Genomic DNA, 20171 nt, shown 5'->3' with positions numbered 1-20171 from the left:
GGGCCTAGCAATAACCTGCTGTTAGCAAATGGAAATGAAGTACAAAATTCTGCTGGCAAGGACAGGGTTAAACATAAATCTAGGGGTGAAATACCACTGGAGGCTTAATTATGAAAGACCCAGTCATTGTTACATGGAAGCAGTGATTCACAACCATGGAGACGTTCCATCCGTGCCTAGGGCGGCCCTGGGCACTTATATATAAATACGGCCCTGCTGACTGCTGAGACATACTCCAAAGCAGGATAAAACTTTCTTAGCATTCTGAACACAACACATGTTTATAAAGCTCCAACATATTCTGCTACACTGTAAAATAGATGGGTGTATATCTCAAGCATACAGATTACATTACATTAAGAATTGAGATAAACGTACAGTCTGAATCTCTGAAGCATCTGTTGCAAGTCTTGTTGTCAGCGCTCCTGTACTGTTGTCTTTGTCATCGAACCAGGCAATATCCTACAAACAGGAACCAAATGGAATTATGGGGATTAAAAATCCTGCCACCAATTTCTCTCTCCTGCCATGCAGTAAAGGATTATTTCCCACTGACCTGTTGCATCATTGCTTTGAAGGCCATGTGTCTTAATCGCATTGTCAGGGTTTCTCCCGATCTCCCAAACATATATCCCTGTCAATGCAGAAACAGCAAAAGGGACAATTTAAAATAGAAAATAAAAATCAGTGCTGTTAGCCATTAATGAAAATCCTCACATATAAAGGAGAAGGAATGTGTTATTGCACTTGGGGGTGCCAAATGTTAGGCACTCCAAGTGATTGTATTGACTTACCTGAAACCCCGGGCCGGTGCTCCTATCAGCAGAAAACTGCACCGGCCCGGGGTCATACCAGTGAGCACCACAGAGTGATCCTGGCGAAGATGCAAGTGGTGACTCGCACTCTATCGCCAGGCGAATTTTTGCTCTGGCGAATGGACGTTACTCCACAAATTCACTAAAATGCAGACTTTACTAAACGTTAAATTAGCGTTGTCTGAGCGAATTTTCGCCTGGCAAAGTGTTTTTGATGGCTGTGAAGCCGTCGCTGGGGAATTTTCGCAGCTTAGTAAATTTACCCCAATCTCTTTCTTCACGCGGCTGCGCATGCAAAGTAGAGCGAAAAAGTCAGCTATTTCGTTCTACTGCGCATGTGTCTGCCCGGGAAATTGGAAGAAAGAAGAAGCCGGAAGAGGATCGCTCAGTGGTGCTCGATGGAATAACCCCAGGCCGGTGCAGTTTTCTGCTGATAGGAGCACTGCCCGGGGTTTCAGGTAAGTAAATACAATCACTTGGGGGTGCCTAAGATTTGGCACCCCCAAGTGCAAAAAGACTTTCCTTCTCCTATAAGCAAATGTTTTGTAAACCCTACTTCAACTAAATAAGATAATTCAGACATGCTGGAAATGAGGGATGCATCGAATCCACTGCTTTAGTATTCGGCCAAGTCCCAAATCCTTTGGGAAAGATTCTGTACACTAATTTGCATATGTAAATTTGGAGAAAGAAGGAGGAGAGAGAGCCTACACATGCGGTTAAACATTTTTTAACTTTCTTGTTCCTGTGACTAAAAATTGAATTTGAATTGCTTATATTTTGCCAATTTAGTCCCCCAATTCCCATTGAATTATTCATGAACTCGGCAGCTTTTAGATGCTGAATTTTTACATTCAAGTTTTTTACCACAAACACATCTTTTTCGAGTTCATGGGTTTTATTGCAAAAAAACTTGATAGTAACAACTCAAATTCAAGCATTGATAAATTTGCCCCTGAAAGTTAATAGTACCACAAAAATATTCAGCATATTGTTTCATCCCATACTTTTCAAGTCTGTGTTTTAAAAGAGAACGAATTGTTACACAAATAAGAAATATGACAAGTTAAAAGGCTTACCCGTACAGTGTATGCAATTAAAATGACCACACCAATGACTACAAATAAAATTGAGTAAATGTTAGTTTCACTTCGGATTTTTTCTGGATCGTTTGATGCAAAAACCTGTCCAGGGGAAAAATAAGGGAAATATTTAGTATCAAAGAAATTTTGTTAATTTGCCTACTAATGCAAAATAGTTATAGCATAATGTGTACCAAATTACTTACAGCGATAACTCTGGCATAAAATATAGAAAATAATGGATTTATTGCTCCATTAACCCCTGCAGCCATGATTCCAAGTAGGATATAAGGCCACTCTGATCTGTTTAGCTTCATAATTTGGAAAAATGACACCTTGGGAAGATCTTTCTGAAAAGGAAAAAATACATATATATTTTTTGGTGTCAATTCTTGGAATATCATAACGTTTTGGTAACTTAAAGGATGGTTTATCACCAGTCACCAGACTGGGATATCAGCAGCTATTTAGTTGATAGGGTATTTTCCTATAACCAGCCCATGGGAGGAATGAAAGACTGGAATAAGTATAGGGGGGGACTGAATAGAAAGGTAAGTAATAAAAAGTAACAACAATAATAGTAAAATTGTAGCCTCATACAGCAATCGTTTTTGACTGCCAGGGTCAGTGAAAGCTGGAAAATGGCAGAAGAATGCGATTAATTACAAAAAACATCTGTAAACCATTTGCTACCACATACTAAAAGGTAACTTAAAGGTGAACCACCCCTTTAAAATATACAAAACTGTACTTTGTTTAACACTAAAAAAATATGTTTCATTCTGCCAGGTTCAGCTCTATTTAGGATCCCTACAAGTTCTGTTTTGGAATTAGGCAACATTTACTTCTCTTCCTTATATGCATCCACCCTTCAGGTTGGCAGATTTCCTTGGTGGTTAAGCTGGTAATTCACATAACAATCATGGCATCATAGAGTACAACTATTATTATGCATATGATGGCCTGCCAAACCCAACCTCTATATATCTATATATATATATATATATATATATATATATGCAAAAGAAAAACCGCACCAACAGGTCTTTATACAATAATAGAAAAACTTTTAAAAGTTTTTCTATTTTTGTATAAAGACCTGTTGGTGCGGTTTTTCTTTTTGCTTATTACTATTGATATATATAACTAGCACACAGGCATTGCTCTTTGGTTGTCCGTGTGCAATGTGTCCGTGTGCACTATATATATATATATATATATATATATATATATATAATATATATATATATATATATATATATATATATATATATATATATATATATATATATATACTATGGATATCGGTTGGTTCAGGACAGGCAGGTCTGCTGTTGCACTGTGTTGGCTAGTTCAAGGAGCTTTGGAAGATGAGTCATAGCAATAGCCATCACGTTACTTTGTATTGTTGAGATTGTTAATTTTCTTTGCAGAAATGATGGGAACAATTGAAATGAGAATCCTGTGTGTTATAATGGCACTCGGACCGCTTTGTTTTTCGAAGTCGCCCGAAGTTTCCTCGTGAGGCAACTTCAGGTGACTTCGGAAAACGAAATGCTCTGAGTGCCATCCCGCCAGTGATTTACATTCTAGCCGGCGGGAAGGCAGGGGAAGGTAGTTCGGGGAGATTTGTCGCTGGGCGACTAATCTCCCGACTCTGAGCGTGTGTCTCTGCCCATACACTCTCTGGGCTATTTTGCTAAAAAAATAATAGATTTTTTAAGTACAAAACTGTCATATATATTGCAATTCTAGCACAATGGGTCTTAAGACAGAGGAACAATAAAACAAGATCATCATTAACATGAATGATAAACAAAAGCTGTTGAAAATGAGGATGGGAAAACTGCTTTATTTAGGTGGCATACTATAAAAGATGTCACTAAAATACATTTCCCTAAAACTCTTTCAAAATGTAAAGTTCATCATCTGATTATGCCTAGTTCAAATGCCAAACCCCTTATTGCAGACTGTCAATAGCCTGACTGAAAGCATTAATAAATAGGCCTGTTCTGGGTGTTAGTTGACTATGGACCCTCAACCAATGGGTTCACCAGATCCATGGCAGTCTATCCAGTCTAATGAGATTTACAGGAATTCCATTTTTCTGGTGAGTCTTATCCCAGTGGAATGAAGTACAACTCAACAATGTGAGTTTTTGTCTTCAAAGACAAAACTCACATTGATACAATTAAGGTCAAACTCCATTAATACTACAACTTAAATGTGATTTGTTTTGGTCATTTTATATTTTTATATTTAAAGTTCATTAAGTGACACAGTAAACATGAAGACGGTAGAATTGCATGTAGACTAAAGCTAGCAATTTATGAACAGAGCTGATCATGGGTGAAATAAATATCTTTTATGGCCATGCAAATAAATGTATAACTAGGTTATATAAGAGTTTGTTTTCTGTTGTATATGGGTATCTTCATCAACAAGTGCTTTTAATTTCCATAAATGGCTTTGGTGGGTATTTTGCCTTGAGCATATGTGCTACTAATAAAGTGGAGGTTATAGGGACATTGGAAAGTCTTAAAAGATACCTCTTTTGAGTCAGATTTTTCTTCTTCCTCTTCCTCCTCCAAACTCTTGTTTTTCAGGGATGTTTGGGAATTAAAACGCTGTATCAGGGAAGCCTTTTCATATATTCCATTTTGTTTTGTTTCAATAGTTTCATTATCATCAGAAAGCTGTACAGTCTAAAAAAAGAAAGCAGAGTAATATGTGCTAACTGGAAGAATTTGCTTTAAGAGTCAAACCCATGAGCTTTATGCAAGTAAATATTATGTGTCTTTAAGGCTCCATACTATCAGGCTCTTGGTTGCAAAAGCTTAGTACACAAATTAATTATTATTCTGACTCTCATCAAGCAATTTTTACATTTTTCACTTGTGTTGATGTTATTTCCAGGACTTTGATAACCTAACAAATACCATCAAGGTATGGCTGACCATCTTTTCTTGAGGCCAAGCACCTATAACACATTGTGCTGAAGCCGCATTTTCAACTTGTGTATACAAACTATTGCCTGCTGGCAAAGGAAACCTGGTCGTTCTTCTGCCAAAGACACAAGAGCCCTCACACCCCATTTGCTCCTTCTGAAAACCAGAAATTTGGCACGTGTAACTTCTATTGTGGGGCTATTTGCCTGGCCTTTAGTGGTATTATTGCCACAAAAATGTCTAACTTTAACTGTCTTTCAGCTGTTGTAAACACTCAGCGTTGACCATCACTGCCTGGCCTTTGGTGCACTGAGAGCCCTTGTTAAGAAAAAGTTGGAGGAACGGCAGAAGATGCCCTATATTCTATTTCAGAGGTCCCCAACCCCTTTTTCCAGTGAGCCACACTCGAATGTAAAAACTGTTGGGGAGCCACACAAGCAAGAGAAAATTTCTTGGGGATGACAAATTAGCGTTGTAATAGGTTAATTGATAGCCCCATGTGGACTGCTAGTCTGCATGGCTCCAAAACGTGAATTTAAGCCACTGGTTAGTGATGACTGTTCCATTTAATACATGAGCTTTAATCAGTAAACTGACCAAAAATGAATCTGTTAGATCTGAACTAAAATCAAGTACTGTTGTTATTTAAGCAATTATACTGCACTTGCTAAGTCAGTGCAAACATTTCCCTGCTTGAAGCAGAGTATCCATCAACATAGAATTATCTCACTTTATCAAAACAGCATTTGTCTCAGATTATAACTATTAAAAAAACTATATGATGTTTCTTTGCTCTTTAAATTACCAAGTTGGTAGAAGATAGCAAAACCAATCAGGTTTGGGACTTCTTGACTAATATCTGACTATGGCTTTTTTAGATATTGATCAGATTGGACAGAAATTCTAGCAGCCTAGGGTTTCATCAGCCTGTACTCCCATTCCCATACACCTGATTAATTGACTGGTTTGAATAAAAATAAGTACATTTATGAAATGTATTACATTTGTAGACTCCAGAGAGAAAAGAAAACAAATATGAAGCAGTATCAGATAAGATGAGCTTTTGCTTACAATGTACCTGTGCTGTTGCAAGAGAGTAGTATATGCCCCTTTTCTCCATCAATTGAGTATGAGTTCCTTGCTCAGCCACAGCACCATTTTCCATCACAACTATAACATCGGCTGTCCATATTGTACTGAGACGATGAGCTACGACAACTGTGGTCCGACCTTTACTAGCCTAGATATAAAGATCAGTAAAAAACATTAGATTAGAGAATTTTTCTTAGAGGATAATGTAATGGTATTTAACACAAAACAGAATATTTTTGCAGGAGGGCCATATAATAAAAGGTATAAGGTTTGCATCAAATCTAGTGTATAGTGTTTTTTTTTTTTAATGCTATACCTTTTTTTACCTTCAAATTAAAATTCTATTCAGCCTTATTGAGATCTAGAAACAGATGTACAAGAGGTTAATATTTCTGTGTGTAAAAGGGACCAAGCAATGTAATGCACAATTGTTGCAGCTTTAAAGTAAACTGGTGATTTTCAGGGAATTCCACTCTGGCACTGCAGTCAGTTTGGAGAATATTTTTCCTCCCAGGCATATGGCTATTTAGGTATGACTTAAAGGCACAGTTATAAAATATACTGTATAAGCAAAGACACATTTTACATGGTTACAAGTCACCTTATCTAAAGCAGCCTGAACAACGGCTTCACTTCCTGTATCCAAAGCGGAGGTGGCTTCATCCAGAAGAAGAATTTTTGGATTTCTCACCAAGGCCCTGGCAACTGCTATTCGTTGTTTCTGCCCACCGCTCAGCTGCGCCCCTCTTTCCCCAACCAGCGTTTCATATTTCTTTAAAAAAAAAGTGCATGATAAAAAAAAAGCATAATATAAAGCATTTACTTTCTCCAACCAGCGTTTCATATTTCTTTAAGAAAAAGTGCATGATAAAAAAAAGCATAATATAAAGCATTTATTGCCCCAAACTAAAGCTGCAGGCTGATACATGGTGGAAATGGTATTGTTACTACCAGTGGCACAACCAGGCAGGGATTTGCCAGGGGGGGCTGAAATTTTAAAAATAAAAATGAATGCGAATTTTAGTTGCAACTGCCCCTTTAAGAGACCTGAAATACTTACGTCTGGCAGGGCCATAATGAAGTCATAAGCATTTGCTTCCTTAACAGCTTTTTCAATTTCTTCATCCGTAACATCTTCTCTTCCATATTTAATGTTCTGTTTAATAGTTGTTCCAAACAGGACAGGTTCTTGGCTGACCACTCCTATTAGCTCTCTGTAATGTCTCACATTCAGTGATTTGATGTCATGACCATCCACAGTCAGCTGAAAATAGTGACAGTCAAACAGGGTTACCATGTTAATAGCTGAAATATTCCCTATTAATGAATTAAAAGGAAAACTATGAATCGGTTTACCGTTCCGTCTTGTGGATCGTACAGTCTCTGCAGGAGTTGGACTATTGTGCTCTTTCCGCATCCACTTTGTCCAACCAAGGCCACAGTCTGCCCACATTTTACGCTGAGATTAAGCCCATTTAAAACCTTTGCAGAAATAATGTAAAAGAAATGTATATAAAATTATAAAACATTATGAGAAAAACATACAAGGGGTAATTTATGACTGCAGTTGCCAGGTTGCTAAATTGGCTGCAGTCTGTTGTGCAAATAATCTCAGATGTCTTAGAAATGCTTGTTTCTGCCTTCTTTCCTGCCGTCAGTTACATACTCATTGCAGCAAATAGCCCATAGGTTCCTGAATTTGCTATGTTTACCCTGCAGTACATCCTGCATATACTTTTTAATATCATCTTGCAGTTCTGCAGAATAAAAAATAATATACAGGTATGAGACCTGTAATCCAGAATACTCGGGACCTTTATACCTTTAGTCTAAATCATGTAAACATTAAAAAAAAACCAATAAGCTGGTTTTGCTTCCAATAAGGATGAATTATATCTTAGTTACAAGCAGATACAATGTACTGTTTAATTGTTATACAGAAAAAGAACATCATTTAAAAAATTTGGATTAGTTGGATAAAATGGAGTCTATGGGAGACAGCCTTTCCGTAATTCGTGGGTTTCTGGATAACGGATCACCTACCTGTACTCAGGGCCAGATTTACATAGCGGGCGCCCCTAGGCCCACTGCCATTCGTCACCTGTGCCCCCATTTATTCGTGCAAATTTTAATAATCAGGACCTGAGCAATGTGGATTGGGCATGGGAAATTTACAAAATTATTGTATCTTCTGCACATCCCCAGTGTTTTTGAACCAATGTGGGTGTGATTGGGCAGCATGCCAACCCCCTAAAATCCGGCTGCCCTAGGCCCAGGCCTATGTGGCCTTTCCACAAATCCGGGCCTGCCTGTACTCCTTTTGGTTCATGCTTATTTTTAACTCATTTCGAATGGAATTCAAGCTTGCTTAATTCACATATTTAAAGGGATACTGTCATCGGAAAACATGTTTTTTTCAAAACACATCAGTTAATAGTGCTACTCCAGCAGAATTCTGTACTGAAATCCATTTCTCAAAAGAGCAAACAGATTTTTTTATATTCAATTTTGAAATCTGACATGGGGCTAGACATTTTGTCAATTTCCCAGCTGCCCCTGGTCATGTGACTTGTGCCTGCACTTTAGGAGAGAAATGCTTTCTGGCAGGCTTCTGTTTTTCCTTCTCAATGTAACTGAATGTGTCTCAGTGGGACATGGATTTTTACTATTGAGTGTTGTTCTTAGATCTACCAGGCAGCTGTTATCTTGTGTTAGGGAGCTGCTATCTGGTTACATTCCCATTGTTCTTTTGTTTGGCTGCTGGGGGGGGGAAAGGGAGGGGTGGTGATATCACTCCAACTTGCAGTACAGCAGTAAAGAGTGATTGAAGTTTATCAGAGCAGATGTCACATGACTTGGGGCAGCTGGGAAATTGACAATATGTCTAGCCCCATGTCAGATTTCAAAATTGAATATAAAAAAATCTGTTTGCTCTTTTGAGAAATGGATTTCAGTGCAGAATTCTGCTGGAACAGCAGTATTGACTCGTTCATTTTGAAAACATTTTTTTTCCCATGACAGTATCCCTTTAATTATGCAAGTACATATTTGGTGCAGAGTTCTTTAGGTTTGTGTTATGCATCTTCATAAACAATCAGTGCTGTGCAAACTGAGATTTATAGATTTTTCATTTATATCATCAATGTTTTTTAAAGTCCACTGTCTCTTTAGTTGCTTATTGCAATATCAGGCATTTGTCTTCATTACTTAGTGGGTAGCACTTGCTTTCTCCCTAAAAGAAGAGCAGATGTTTCTGGGACAAACCCCTTCATTAAGTACTGAATGGCACATGTGGAGATTAGTTGCCTATGATAAATCTCTCTACCGCGGGCAACTGATCTCCTGAAAATGCTTTCCCAATGTCAATAATGTGAATTGTTGAGTGGGAAAACATACACGTCACAGCTTTGCAAAGTGAGACGATGTTTCCTAGTGAGGCAATTCACTTGGGCTGTGAGGCCATACCTCCCAACATTTGAAAATTAGAAAGGTGGAAAAAAAGAAATGCTTTACTTGTTTTATTACCTTAACATCTGGTCTTGAAGGATAAGAAAAGTGAATGTTTTTCAAGTCAATATTTCCTTTTATGTTATCAGGTTTAAAGCCTTCATTTGAGAAGTTGTTGATGGTAGATGGCTGAGATAATTAAAAGAAGGAAAACATAACATACGTTTAAATTACAAAATTAATACTTTTCTGGTATATTAAACCAAGTATGCCCAAATGTGTAAATTACCATTTGTTGTCAAACAAGAAGTCTCAAATGCTGGAGGCTTACAGAAGAATCACGTGTTGGAAAGTGATGGCCCAAAAAGTCCACCAAAACAAAAAAAGAAGGGGCACATTCACCAAGCTCGGGTGAATGAATAGAGGGAAAAAAACTCGATTTTCGAGTAGTTTTTTGTGCTCCTCGACTAACGAATTGGCGTAAATTCGCCTGAGTAGAATGGTTCGAATAGATCGAACGAAAAAACGCTGCGACTATTCGCCCATTCGATACCTACCTACCGAATTGCTTTAAAAGCCTATGGGAAAGTCCCATAGGTTTTTTTTCTAAGTTTTTGAGCGAATAAAAAGGCATTCGATCAATCATTCGATCGAATGAAAATCCTTCGATCGAATATTTGATCGTGCGACTATTCGCCGGGCAAATATTCGCCCATTCGACTATTCGCCAGCGCGTAAATTTGCCCGAATTCCCTATTCGATTCTATTCCCCAGTCGAAGTTCGAGGGATTTAACCCCTCGAAATTCGACCCTTGATACATTTGCCCCATAATGTTGATTTAAAAATGAATTTATAATGTTCACCAGTGTATAAATTTGCCCAAATCTTGACTGAAGTAATTTTCTTTGATGATGTATCTGCTAGGGATGCATGGTTAAACTGGCACATTAGGATACTAGGAGACCTTATTCAATGGGTCTAGGCCTCATAACATTCTTTAATTTTGCCAGTTGATTTATCTAATTCTCTGCCAGGGGCATTTTTAAAATGAATTTCTAATGTTCACCAGTGAATAAATTTGACGAAATCTTGACTGAAGCAATTTTCTTTGATGATGTATCTACTAAGGATGCATGGTTAAACTGGCACATTAGGATACTAGGAGACCTTCTTCCAATGGGTCTAGGTCTCATAATATTCTCTAATTTTGCCAGTTGGCCAAAGGCATTATTCTCCTCTCTTCTTCTTGTGCATAGATTTTTTTTTCCTCATTACACACAGCAGCACAAAAATTACATTTGTAAGTTCATTCGGGGGGAGGGGTTAAGAGCACAACTACACTGAGCCTGCAAGGAGTTGATGGTAGATGACATAATGTGGTTATAGATCCTGAGAGTGTCAGGATCTGCAGTTTGAAATATTTTTATTTGGTTTTCACAATAAACCATGAAAATCAATATGATAACAAATAGTATGCAGAATAATAAGATTAAAACAATGGCATATTATACAGAATGTATAACTTACAATGAAGTAATATGTAAAATAAAATAGAAACTAACAAGAACTAACTATCACTAACTAAGCCAGTGGACGCATAGACATTCTTAAAAGAAAAAGAACAAAGAAAAAGCCCATTGTCTTGGAAATGTCAGATAACCCCCCCCCCCCATGAACATTTTACAATTGAAAAAACTGAGATATTTGACTTCTGGTATTGGAGTCACAGAACTCAAAGTAAGGAGACCATATACGTCTAAATGATTCTTTGGAATTATTTCCTTTAGTTTTTACTAATAAAGCTTCCTGCCAACTAAGCTGGTTCATGTATGCAATTGTGTCTGTCAATGAGGGAGACTCATTTTGTAGCCAACAGTTAAATAAAGCCTTTCTGGAGGCAGCCAAAAATAAAATTGTCAATATTTTATTTTCTTGAGACTTAAATTCTATATTAAAAATTGAAGAGAGCCTACTATCATCTAGAAGCAACAAAGCAAAAACTAGAGATCATTTAATTTTTATTTTCAGATGTTTAGAAAACTGGTAACTTCCTTCCAAAATATACTGATCTTTGGACAAGTCCATAGATAGAGAAAAAGGGACACATTATACTCATCACACTTGGGACAGTATTATACAGGACTAGAAAAGTTACCTTTAGAAAAAATGTATCCTCCAACTCTCTGCCAAAATTAATTTATTGTAATTACAAATAGACTTCACCAAATCTGAAGGGGATATTTGACATTGTAGAAACTCAGCCCATTTGTTGGACACTTTAAGTAATGGGTGTGGGTCTGACCCATAATCATTCCAGAATTTTTTAGATATAGAGTTAATAGAAATCAAAGAAGGAATCTCCAAAAACTCTCCCAAATCCTTCAGCAGTGTCAGGATCTGATAAATCCCTAATGGAGAGTGGTGTTGTGAGAATAACAGTGGAGGAAAAAGTAGGTGGAGTAGGAGAATGTGACACAGAAAATGCAATGGGATGATCAGAAAGGTTTAAAAGCTCACTGTTGAAATCAGAAAGAGGCAGATTTTTGTTAAAGACTAGATCCAAAAAATGTCCATACTTATGAGTTGGTATGTCTGTCCACTGCTGGAGTTAAAAAGAGGAGGATAGGCGGAGAAAACAAAAGAGCCAAGACTGTGAAGGCTCATCAAGATGGCAGTTATAATCAGCAAGATTGATTGCAGGTCTGACAGTACAGAGGAGGGAAAAAATCAGACAGACACTCTTATAGAGAGAGGGTAGAAGATCTGAACAGCATGCACTTCAAAAGAGTTATATGAAAAGAGTTATATCAAAAGGCTGAAATTATAGGAATATGTATAAACCAACAGAAAGCAAATAGGAGAGGTCCTACTCCCCACCAGTTCAGTTGATCAGGGATGTGGGAGAAAGGGGGATCATCATGATGTTGCATCCTATTGCCCCATGCAAGTCTTTTTCAGCAAGAAACTCTTAGAATAGTCCTTTCAAGTGTTTCACACAAATCACGGCACCAACAATAGAGGTGATTTGGGATGTTTTTACACTGGATTTCCAGCAGGGAATGGGAATTTACCTCATCATGTTTTCTAAACAACATGGAAACAGATTTGAGAACAGAATTCAACACTTGTAAAACATCATGTACTGTAGTTTTGCATTTAGCCTGGGTTCTTACCTGTTTGATCACTTTAAAGATGTTATAAGCAGCACCCCTTGCAATATTAAAGGATTCAAAATGTGAAGCTGCCTGACCAATGCAATAACTGCTTATAGTCACGTTGAAGAACACCTGCAATAAATAAAGCTACCTTTACATTTCCAGGTATCATTAAGCAATGTAGAAGATCAGCATAAGAGTAATACAATCTTTATCAATTTTGCTTTAATTACTACTTGCCACAGTGAGGACAGCCATAGCCACAACTACCATTCAGATGGGAGCCTCAAATAAATGCAACTCTTTGAAAGAAATAAAATGGGTGCTTTATGCAGCAAGGAGTTTAGTTGAAGTGTCGGTGTCACTAATGCTGGCAACACAAATAGTCCAGCGAATAAGTCGGATTTTAGTGTAATTAGGCCAGATACATGTATATTATGGGAAATGCATGCAGCTCCAGTCTTGCCAAAGATCCAACAAATGTATCCTTTATGCTGTAGTGTGAAATATGATCTGATAAAGTTGGATGTTTTTTGTTCTCGTGCATCTACATCTGACTGCCATTGTATTATAATATGAAAAAATCGTTGCACTTCATCAGACTTGCCACATGAAAACACAGCATGCAGTATTCCCTTCTGACAGTTATTGAGTGTTAGATGGAAAAATGTTGTGTAGTTTTGTAAATGTAAATTTTCATATCAATTCCATTATTATTATTATTATGATGTGCAGCTACATACATTATATAGGGTTGATCCCTATCTGTTGATTAGACCACATGCAAAAAAATCTCCCATATAGTTCAGCCCTAACTGGGTCATTGGTCAGTCTGTAGGTTTTTTTGCATTTTTTGTAACTATTTCAAAAGTTTATCCTGTTATCTTTGAGGGGAGTAAGCACACCATGGAAACCATTAAATTGTGTATGTGTAAAAGATATTAATGTAAGCACTGAAGTACTTATGAATGCAGTGTGTGTGTATTACAGAAGCAAGAAGAATACAGATTATGAGTTCAGTACATGCATAAAAAAATGCCTATAACCTCCATTAGATCAATTACAGCAGTAAACTGTTTTCAAGTGCATTTACAGTCGGCATGTTTCTTTATGACTTACTTAATTTAATGTAAAATAGAGGCATAAGATACTTTAGCAGGCGAAGACTTAAGGTGGCTATAGACGTTAAGATTTTCGTTATTGTAAAACCAAGCTTATCCTGAAACAATTGTTTAAACGTACGATTTGTCCATCAACTAAAAAGGCTATTTCAAGCAATATAATCTAGGTGAAGCTAGGAAACTGTTAGTAGCTGCCTGCTTGGCCTTGCAAACAATTGGACAATGGATACATTTCACTATGACTGATGAAAATTTTCTAACCCTACCAATCGATTTTCTGACTGATCGTTCGGTGCCCACTAACCTCACGATAATTTTCGATAAGATTCGTCAGATCTCACTAAAATTGGTTTTAAGGGAGAGAAACATCTTAATGTCTATGGCCACCTTAAAGCTAAAAGAATTTTAACTTCAGATTTCCCAAATGAGTCTAGCCCCTCTAGATGCCCTGGACAGAACAGGGGCTCTGTCACTATACAGGAAAGCTGGGGCTCCTGAAGGGCTATGTGGCATGGACAATTAACCCAGTACTTACCGTTAGCACATCTCCAATTCTGTATGCATCATCCCCTAATATTAGGGTTGTGCCATACCAAAAACCAAGTCCATAAGTAGAATAAAATGCTCCATATATTAATCCGAGTGAAAACTGAGATGCAACTGCCTTTTTTATACCAATGTCTTTGGCCTCTTTCATGTTCTCTGTGTATCTAAAAAAAATATATTAAGAAAAATATAAAATAAATGTTAAATACATCACACTTTTCTTAAAGTATCTACCAATTTTCTACTACCTGACCGAGAACAAGACAGGTCCTTTGAGAGTTGGCTAGTTACAAGAAGAAGAGCACAATTAATTCCTCCTAGGTTTTGCTAGTATGATATGACACCACCACGTTTATATAGTGAACAGTTAAAGAGACTGGCCGGCCTAAGAATGCCCTAAACATTAAAAAAGTTCAATAAAAACATAAAGATGTCCGACATTGCTAAAACATCACACATGTGATACTCAGAAAACTTTTAGCAATTGCATTTCCATATAAACATGAATTGGTTGAGGCAATAGGCTATCAATTTAGTCAAGAGAGGCCAAAATGGCAGTTGAGGTCTGCCTGTATGGGCATGTTATACAGTAGTTATCATTATATATACCGTATTTTTATCTAAAATATAATGGTACCTTCAGTAAAGACCTTCAATAATGAAGAGTGTATATTGTCTGAATAATTCAAAGCTGATATTGCTCAGATGTGAACATGCACACTTTACTTTGAACAGGAAAAATACAGAATACATTTCAGAAGAAAACCTTTTTATTTCTTTCTCCTGTCCTCCAAAAGCCACAACAGTCCTTATTGATGAAAGTACTTCTTGAGCCACTGCACCTGCTTTTGCATAGGCTGTGAGTTCCTTAGTTGTTAGGGAAGCCAAAATCTAAAGTGAAAGTAAGGCATTATAACACTATAAATGAAACAATGAGTAAAGAATAATACCTATACAAATGTGAATAATGATTGCAGAACTGAAAGCACTAAACAACACCTCCTTGGCAGCAGAAGCACATCCCCTCTGGCTTGGATAAGACACAACAGGATGGCAACCAGTAGCTTGTGAGCAACATGTTGCTCTCCAACCCCTTGGATGTTGCTCTGTGTCCTCAAAGCAGGGGCTTATTTTTGAATTCTAGGCTTAATTGCATAAAAACTAAGTATAGCGCCAAGTAGAGCCTCCTGTAGGCTGCCAGTCCACATAGGGGCTACCAAATAGCCAATCACAGCCCTTATTTGGCCCCCAAGGGACTTTTCCATGCTTGTGTTGCTCCCCAACTCTTTTTACATTTGAATGTGGCTCACGGGTAAAAAAGGTTGGGGACCCCTGTTGTAGATAAATTCAAAGTGAAAATAAAAGATAAATACTGTTTATAGCAAGCGTAAACTCGCTCTACTCTGAAAGCTGCCGGAGGCAATTTAGCAAATTTGTCTTTCTGCTAATATACAAAGATTTTATGAAATAGAATATCATCCATTACTTACCCTTGCAAACATTGCTGATGCCAAAGCTAGAACTGGGCTAGTAGCCAAGACGACAAGTGCAAGCTTCCACCCCTTGATTAATCCGATTAAAATGCCACATAAACAGGTTGTGCTATTTTGAAAACAATGTCCAACTTTATCTCCTATTCCATTATTTATTTTATTGATGTCTCTGGAAGAAAATGGGAACAGTATAAAAAGCATTATCAACTGAACATATTGGGGTTGAGCTTCGATACCAAGTATTTGAGCACACTTACTCAGTAAGTCGATTGTTGAGCTCTCCAGATTTTGTGATATCAAACCAACCAATCTCTTGAGACAACACAGAGTGAAAGAAAGCTTTTCTCATTTTTCTCGTCTGTCTGGAAGCAGTTAAAACCCAGAAGGACACCTGGAGATAGCCACAGACTAAAGCTCCAAAACCCAGTCCTGCATAATACAGTGAGAATCTGGAAAAATAAGCAAGCAACCAAAGAATGTATGTAAGTACATTAGATCTAGATATGTACTTCCCCCTCCCACCAACAGAAAATGCATCCTAAACTAGCTATATATTCATCTGGTAGCAGGTGACCGGTCAGAATGAGAGGCTCAAAAGCCAACTTGAAACTTTAGGCTGGTGCAATAAGTTCATTATATAAAATATGGTATTTTTAGAAAAATCAATATTTAGGGTTTAGTTCTCATTTAACATTTATGCAGTCATTTACATTTTCCTTCTTCTTGAAATAGAGACTGATGGGTAGTGTGTGCCTTTTCTTCATTTAACTGCTTCAAATTAAAGTATAAAACAGCCCCCACAGTCCCCAGTGTAGGGATAATGCCAAGAATAATACATGTCACAGTTATTTTAAAGAAACAGATTGAACCGTATAAATAAAGCTTCATTTTGATTGTACATTGATGTTCAAGATCAAGAAAAATGTTAGGGTGCTTGAAATATAGTGTAAAGGTATTTTAAATATATGATCTAGTTTAATGTGCATCCTTTCTTTCTAATCCCCATACGTAATAAAAGATACAAAGTTTGTCCTGGTGCAGAAACCAGCAGTAGACAATAAGATATCCTACCAGCGGATTTGTTGCTATGGGTACACAAACGTTGCCCCTTTTAATAACAGTACCCCCTTTAATTCCACTCATGATAGCAATCTTAAAATTATTTTCTAAAAATGGCAAGGGACACTTTTCGGGTGCTTTGAGCTCTGCACTTTAAGTAGTCAAAAGGACAAGCCATCAAAGTGCCAGAAACAGCCACCCCACCAAAAATTTGAAATACCTTGCATTAAAAATGAGATACAGGTATTCTAAAAAAACTTGGGACCTGGGGTTTTCTGGACAATGGATATTTCGATAATTTGGAAACATTAAGAGGCACATTTACTTAGGGTCGAATATCGAGGGTTAATCAACCCTCGATATTCGACTATCGAAGTTAAATCCTTTGACTCAGAATATCGAAGTCGAAGGATTTACCGATATTCGTTCGATCGAACGATTCGAAGGATTTTAATCCATCGTTCGAACGAAATTCATTTCGAACGAAATAGTCGAACGATTTTTAGTTAGAATATTCTATTCCTTCACTCGAGCTAAGTAAATAAACCAAATAGGATTGTTTTTGCCTCCAGTAAAAACTAATTATATCTTAGTTGGTACAAGGTACTGTTTTATTATTATAGAGGAAAAGGAAAAAATTATTTAATTAAAATAGGGTCTAATTCAGAGCTTTTTTTCCGGATAATGGATCCCATACATGTATATACTTACACTTGTATCTGTTCTTCTATTGGTTTAAACTCTGCACACAGTGCTGCAAATACAAAAAGTAAGTATTAATTATCAATTGAAGAACTGATGAAGAAGTAATGCAAACAAAGCAAACCCCCTGAACTCAAAATAGCAACTGTATTGGTAAACAACAAGTAAAATAACAATTCTTACAGGAATTCTGAAGAGATGAGTTGTGACACAGGAAGCTGTTAGCCATTTCTCCAAACACAACGTTCATGAGTGGGAAACAGGAACCACATCCCATTGCTCCCAGCACTCCAAAGAACATTAAGAGAATATCCAGCCAGTCTGCAAATCGGAACTAGAAGAAGAAGATATATGTTAAACACAGAGACAGCAGAAAAGAAGCATTACTCTATACAGCTTCCTTTTTTGAATATTCACCTCTTTGAGGGAAAAGTTTAAATCTTAATACGATTTTCTTACTTATCACTTATTCAGTGTGGACCTACCCACAGTTCATCTGGGTCTAGCGGTACTTGGGATTGGTGAGTTTATTGTTACATGTGGCTATTGTAAAAGTAAAAAATGACAGCTATGCCTTACAAACATGATAAGTACTACCAACAAGGCAAGAAAGATATACTATAACAACCGAGTGAAAAATCGGATACACCATAAAAAGAATGTAAATAATCCACCAAGGTACAGTAGCAGAGGCAACAGTAGCCAATCATAAAGCTAGGAACATGCACAGTGACCTTATAGTAGCAAAAGGCTGCACATATTTATAACAAAAGGTAAAAAAAAAGCACATTGAGAAATAACCAACATTTCTCTGCTGAGACCTTTCGTAATATTATATAAAATTCACAGCCTGTGTATATTTATTACTTACACCAGTCAAAGAATCAAAATGGTGCATGGCATGGCAACCCAGTTGATCATAAAACTCACTATTATCAAACCTTGTTTGTAGATTATAAAGAAGGAACCTTTAATTAGGATCACCGAAGCTCAGGTCCCACAATTCAGTGTGTCATTATTAGGGATGTAGCGAACTGTTCGCCGGCGAACTTGTTCGCGCGAACTTCGACCGTTCGCGTCCGCCGAATGTTCGCGAACGTCGCGCGACGTTCGCATTTTGAGTTCGCGTTCGATTCGAATACAAATCGTTCGACCATTCGACCATTCGAATTTCTTCGACCGCTAAAAATCGAACGATTTCCATTCGTTCGAACGATTGTAAGCATTCGATCGAATGAAAAGCATTCGATTGAATGCTTCGATCGTTCGATTCGAATGAAAATCGTTCGATCGAACGATTAAAATCCTTCGATCGTTCGAATCGAACGATTTTAGCGGGTGTTCGAAGTTCGCGAACTGTTCGCGAACGTTCGCATTTTTTGCCGGTGTTCGCGAACGGCGTTCGCGAACACCAAATCGGCAGTTCGCTACATCATTATAATATGATATTGATTATTAGCCATGTCTTACTAACCAAGGTAACTTTTTGACTGCTCTTGTTCAGCTTATACATCTAGCACATCTTACAGGGGTGGCTCCCCTTTAAGTTAACTTTTAGGGGGTTATTTATTAAAGTAAGATTTTTTTTTCTGGCGGGACTTTTAAAGGGGAAAAACTCAATTTTTCTTCGTAGAAAAAAACCTCACAATTCTAAACTGGAGAGCTGCTAAAAAAAAAAGCTTAATATTTCAGAAACAGCAAATAATTAAAAATGATTTTCAATTGCAGATAGCCAAAAATATAGTCCATTTACTGCACGGATTGTCTTCAAGCTTTGGAAACTGTAGAGACCCTGAGGTTTAGGTATGTTTGGACACAGTATTTGGACACCTAAGTGGCCCTATGTCTCTCTTCCTGGGTCCATTGCAGTTCAAGGTTTTGTCCAGTAGGTGACAGTGTTTAAAAGTTTAAAAGGGAGAACACACGTGCTCAGGGCTCTCTCTTCCTAGACCCCACCTAGTGGGAGGTGGTTACAGGAGAGGGTCTGAGCGGTGACAGGCCCTGGCTAGGGAAAGTTTTTTAGCGGTAGACGTTTGTGTAATAGTAGCTCTAGGAGTGAAAGTTAAAGGCAGTGTAGCAGCTTTCTGGCTCCAACAAGGAGAGTAGTTGGGGTTACCCCAGGGGATATCAGCAAAAAGCTGCACCGGCAGAAAACTGCACCGGCCCAGGGTTCTTCCAATGAGCACCACCGAGCGAACCTCCTAGTGCTTCCTCTGCCTTCTAGTGGCTGCGCATGCGCAGTAGAGCAAATAGCCAAACTTAACCGAAAAAGCCAGCTATTTCATTCTACTGAGCATGCTTCTGCCTCGGGAAATTTGAAAGCCGAAGAAGAAGGAAGAGGATCACTCCATAGTGCTCGCTGGAAGAACCCTGGGCCGGCACAGGTTTCTGCTGATAGGAGCACTGGCCTGGGGTGTCAGGTAAGTAAATATTAGGCAAAAGTTAGGCACCCCCAATGTAAATTGCCTTTCCTTCTCCTTTAAGGGTATAAATATACAAGGGAAGTACACATTCTATAGCCTTGAGAAAGGTCTGTGAGGAGCATGAATAGCACCCAGATCTTATTTGCAAGATCACTATATATATATATATATATATATATATATATATATATATATATATATATATATATATATATATATATATATATATATATATATATATATATATATATATACATACAGTGTCGGACTGGCCAACCTGGATACCA

At 37.6% G+C, this 20171-nt stretch overlaps 1 protein-coding gene across 2 annotated transcripts in view; it reads right to left on the bottom strand.

The window, feature by feature from the left end:
• The window catches only part of LOC108719919 (ATP-binding cassette sub-family B member 5), a 72854-nt gene that overhangs the window by 22894 nt on the left and 29789 nt on the right, over nt 1-20171 (bottom strand). For both annotated transcript variants that reach the window (XM_041567496.1, XM_018269214.2), the window contains exons 4-20: nt 17645-17795; nt 17471-17513; nt 15958-16149; nt 15698-15869; nt 14974-15098; nt 14197-14371; nt 12559-12672; nt 9463-9573; nt 7294-7419; nt 6998-7201; nt 6539-6709; nt 5924-6085; nt 4447-4602; nt 2104-2247; nt 1895-1999; nt 557-634; nt 379-462 (exon numbers count right to left, since the gene is read on the bottom strand). In XM_041567496.1, coding sequence (XP_041423430.1) covers nt 379-462; nt 557-634; nt 1895-1999; nt 2104-2247; nt 4447-4602; nt 5924-6085; nt 6539-6709; nt 6998-7201; nt 7294-7419; nt 9463-9573; nt 12559-12672; nt 14197-14371; nt 14974-15098; nt 15698-15869; nt 15958-16149; nt 17471-17513; nt 17645-17795 — 2313 coding nt within the window. The remainder of the gene's footprint in view (nt 1-378; nt 463-556; nt 635-1894; nt 2000-2103; nt 2248-4446; nt 4603-5923; nt 6086-6538; nt 6710-6997; nt 7202-7293; nt 7420-9462; nt 9574-12558; nt 12673-14196; nt 14372-14973; nt 15099-15697; nt 15870-15957; nt 16150-17470; nt 17514-17644; nt 17796-20171) is intronic.

This window comes from Xenopus laevis, chromosome 6S, assembly GCF_017654675.1.
Source record: "Xenopus laevis strain J_2021 chromosome 6S, Xenopus_laevis_v10.1, whole genome shotgun sequence".
In the NCBI taxonomy this organism is placed as follows: Eukaryota; Metazoa; Chordata; class Amphibia; order Anura; family Pipidae; genus Xenopus; species Xenopus laevis.
Note: the sequence above shows the minus strand (reverse complement) of the source record. Positions and strands in the feature narration are given on the sequence as shown.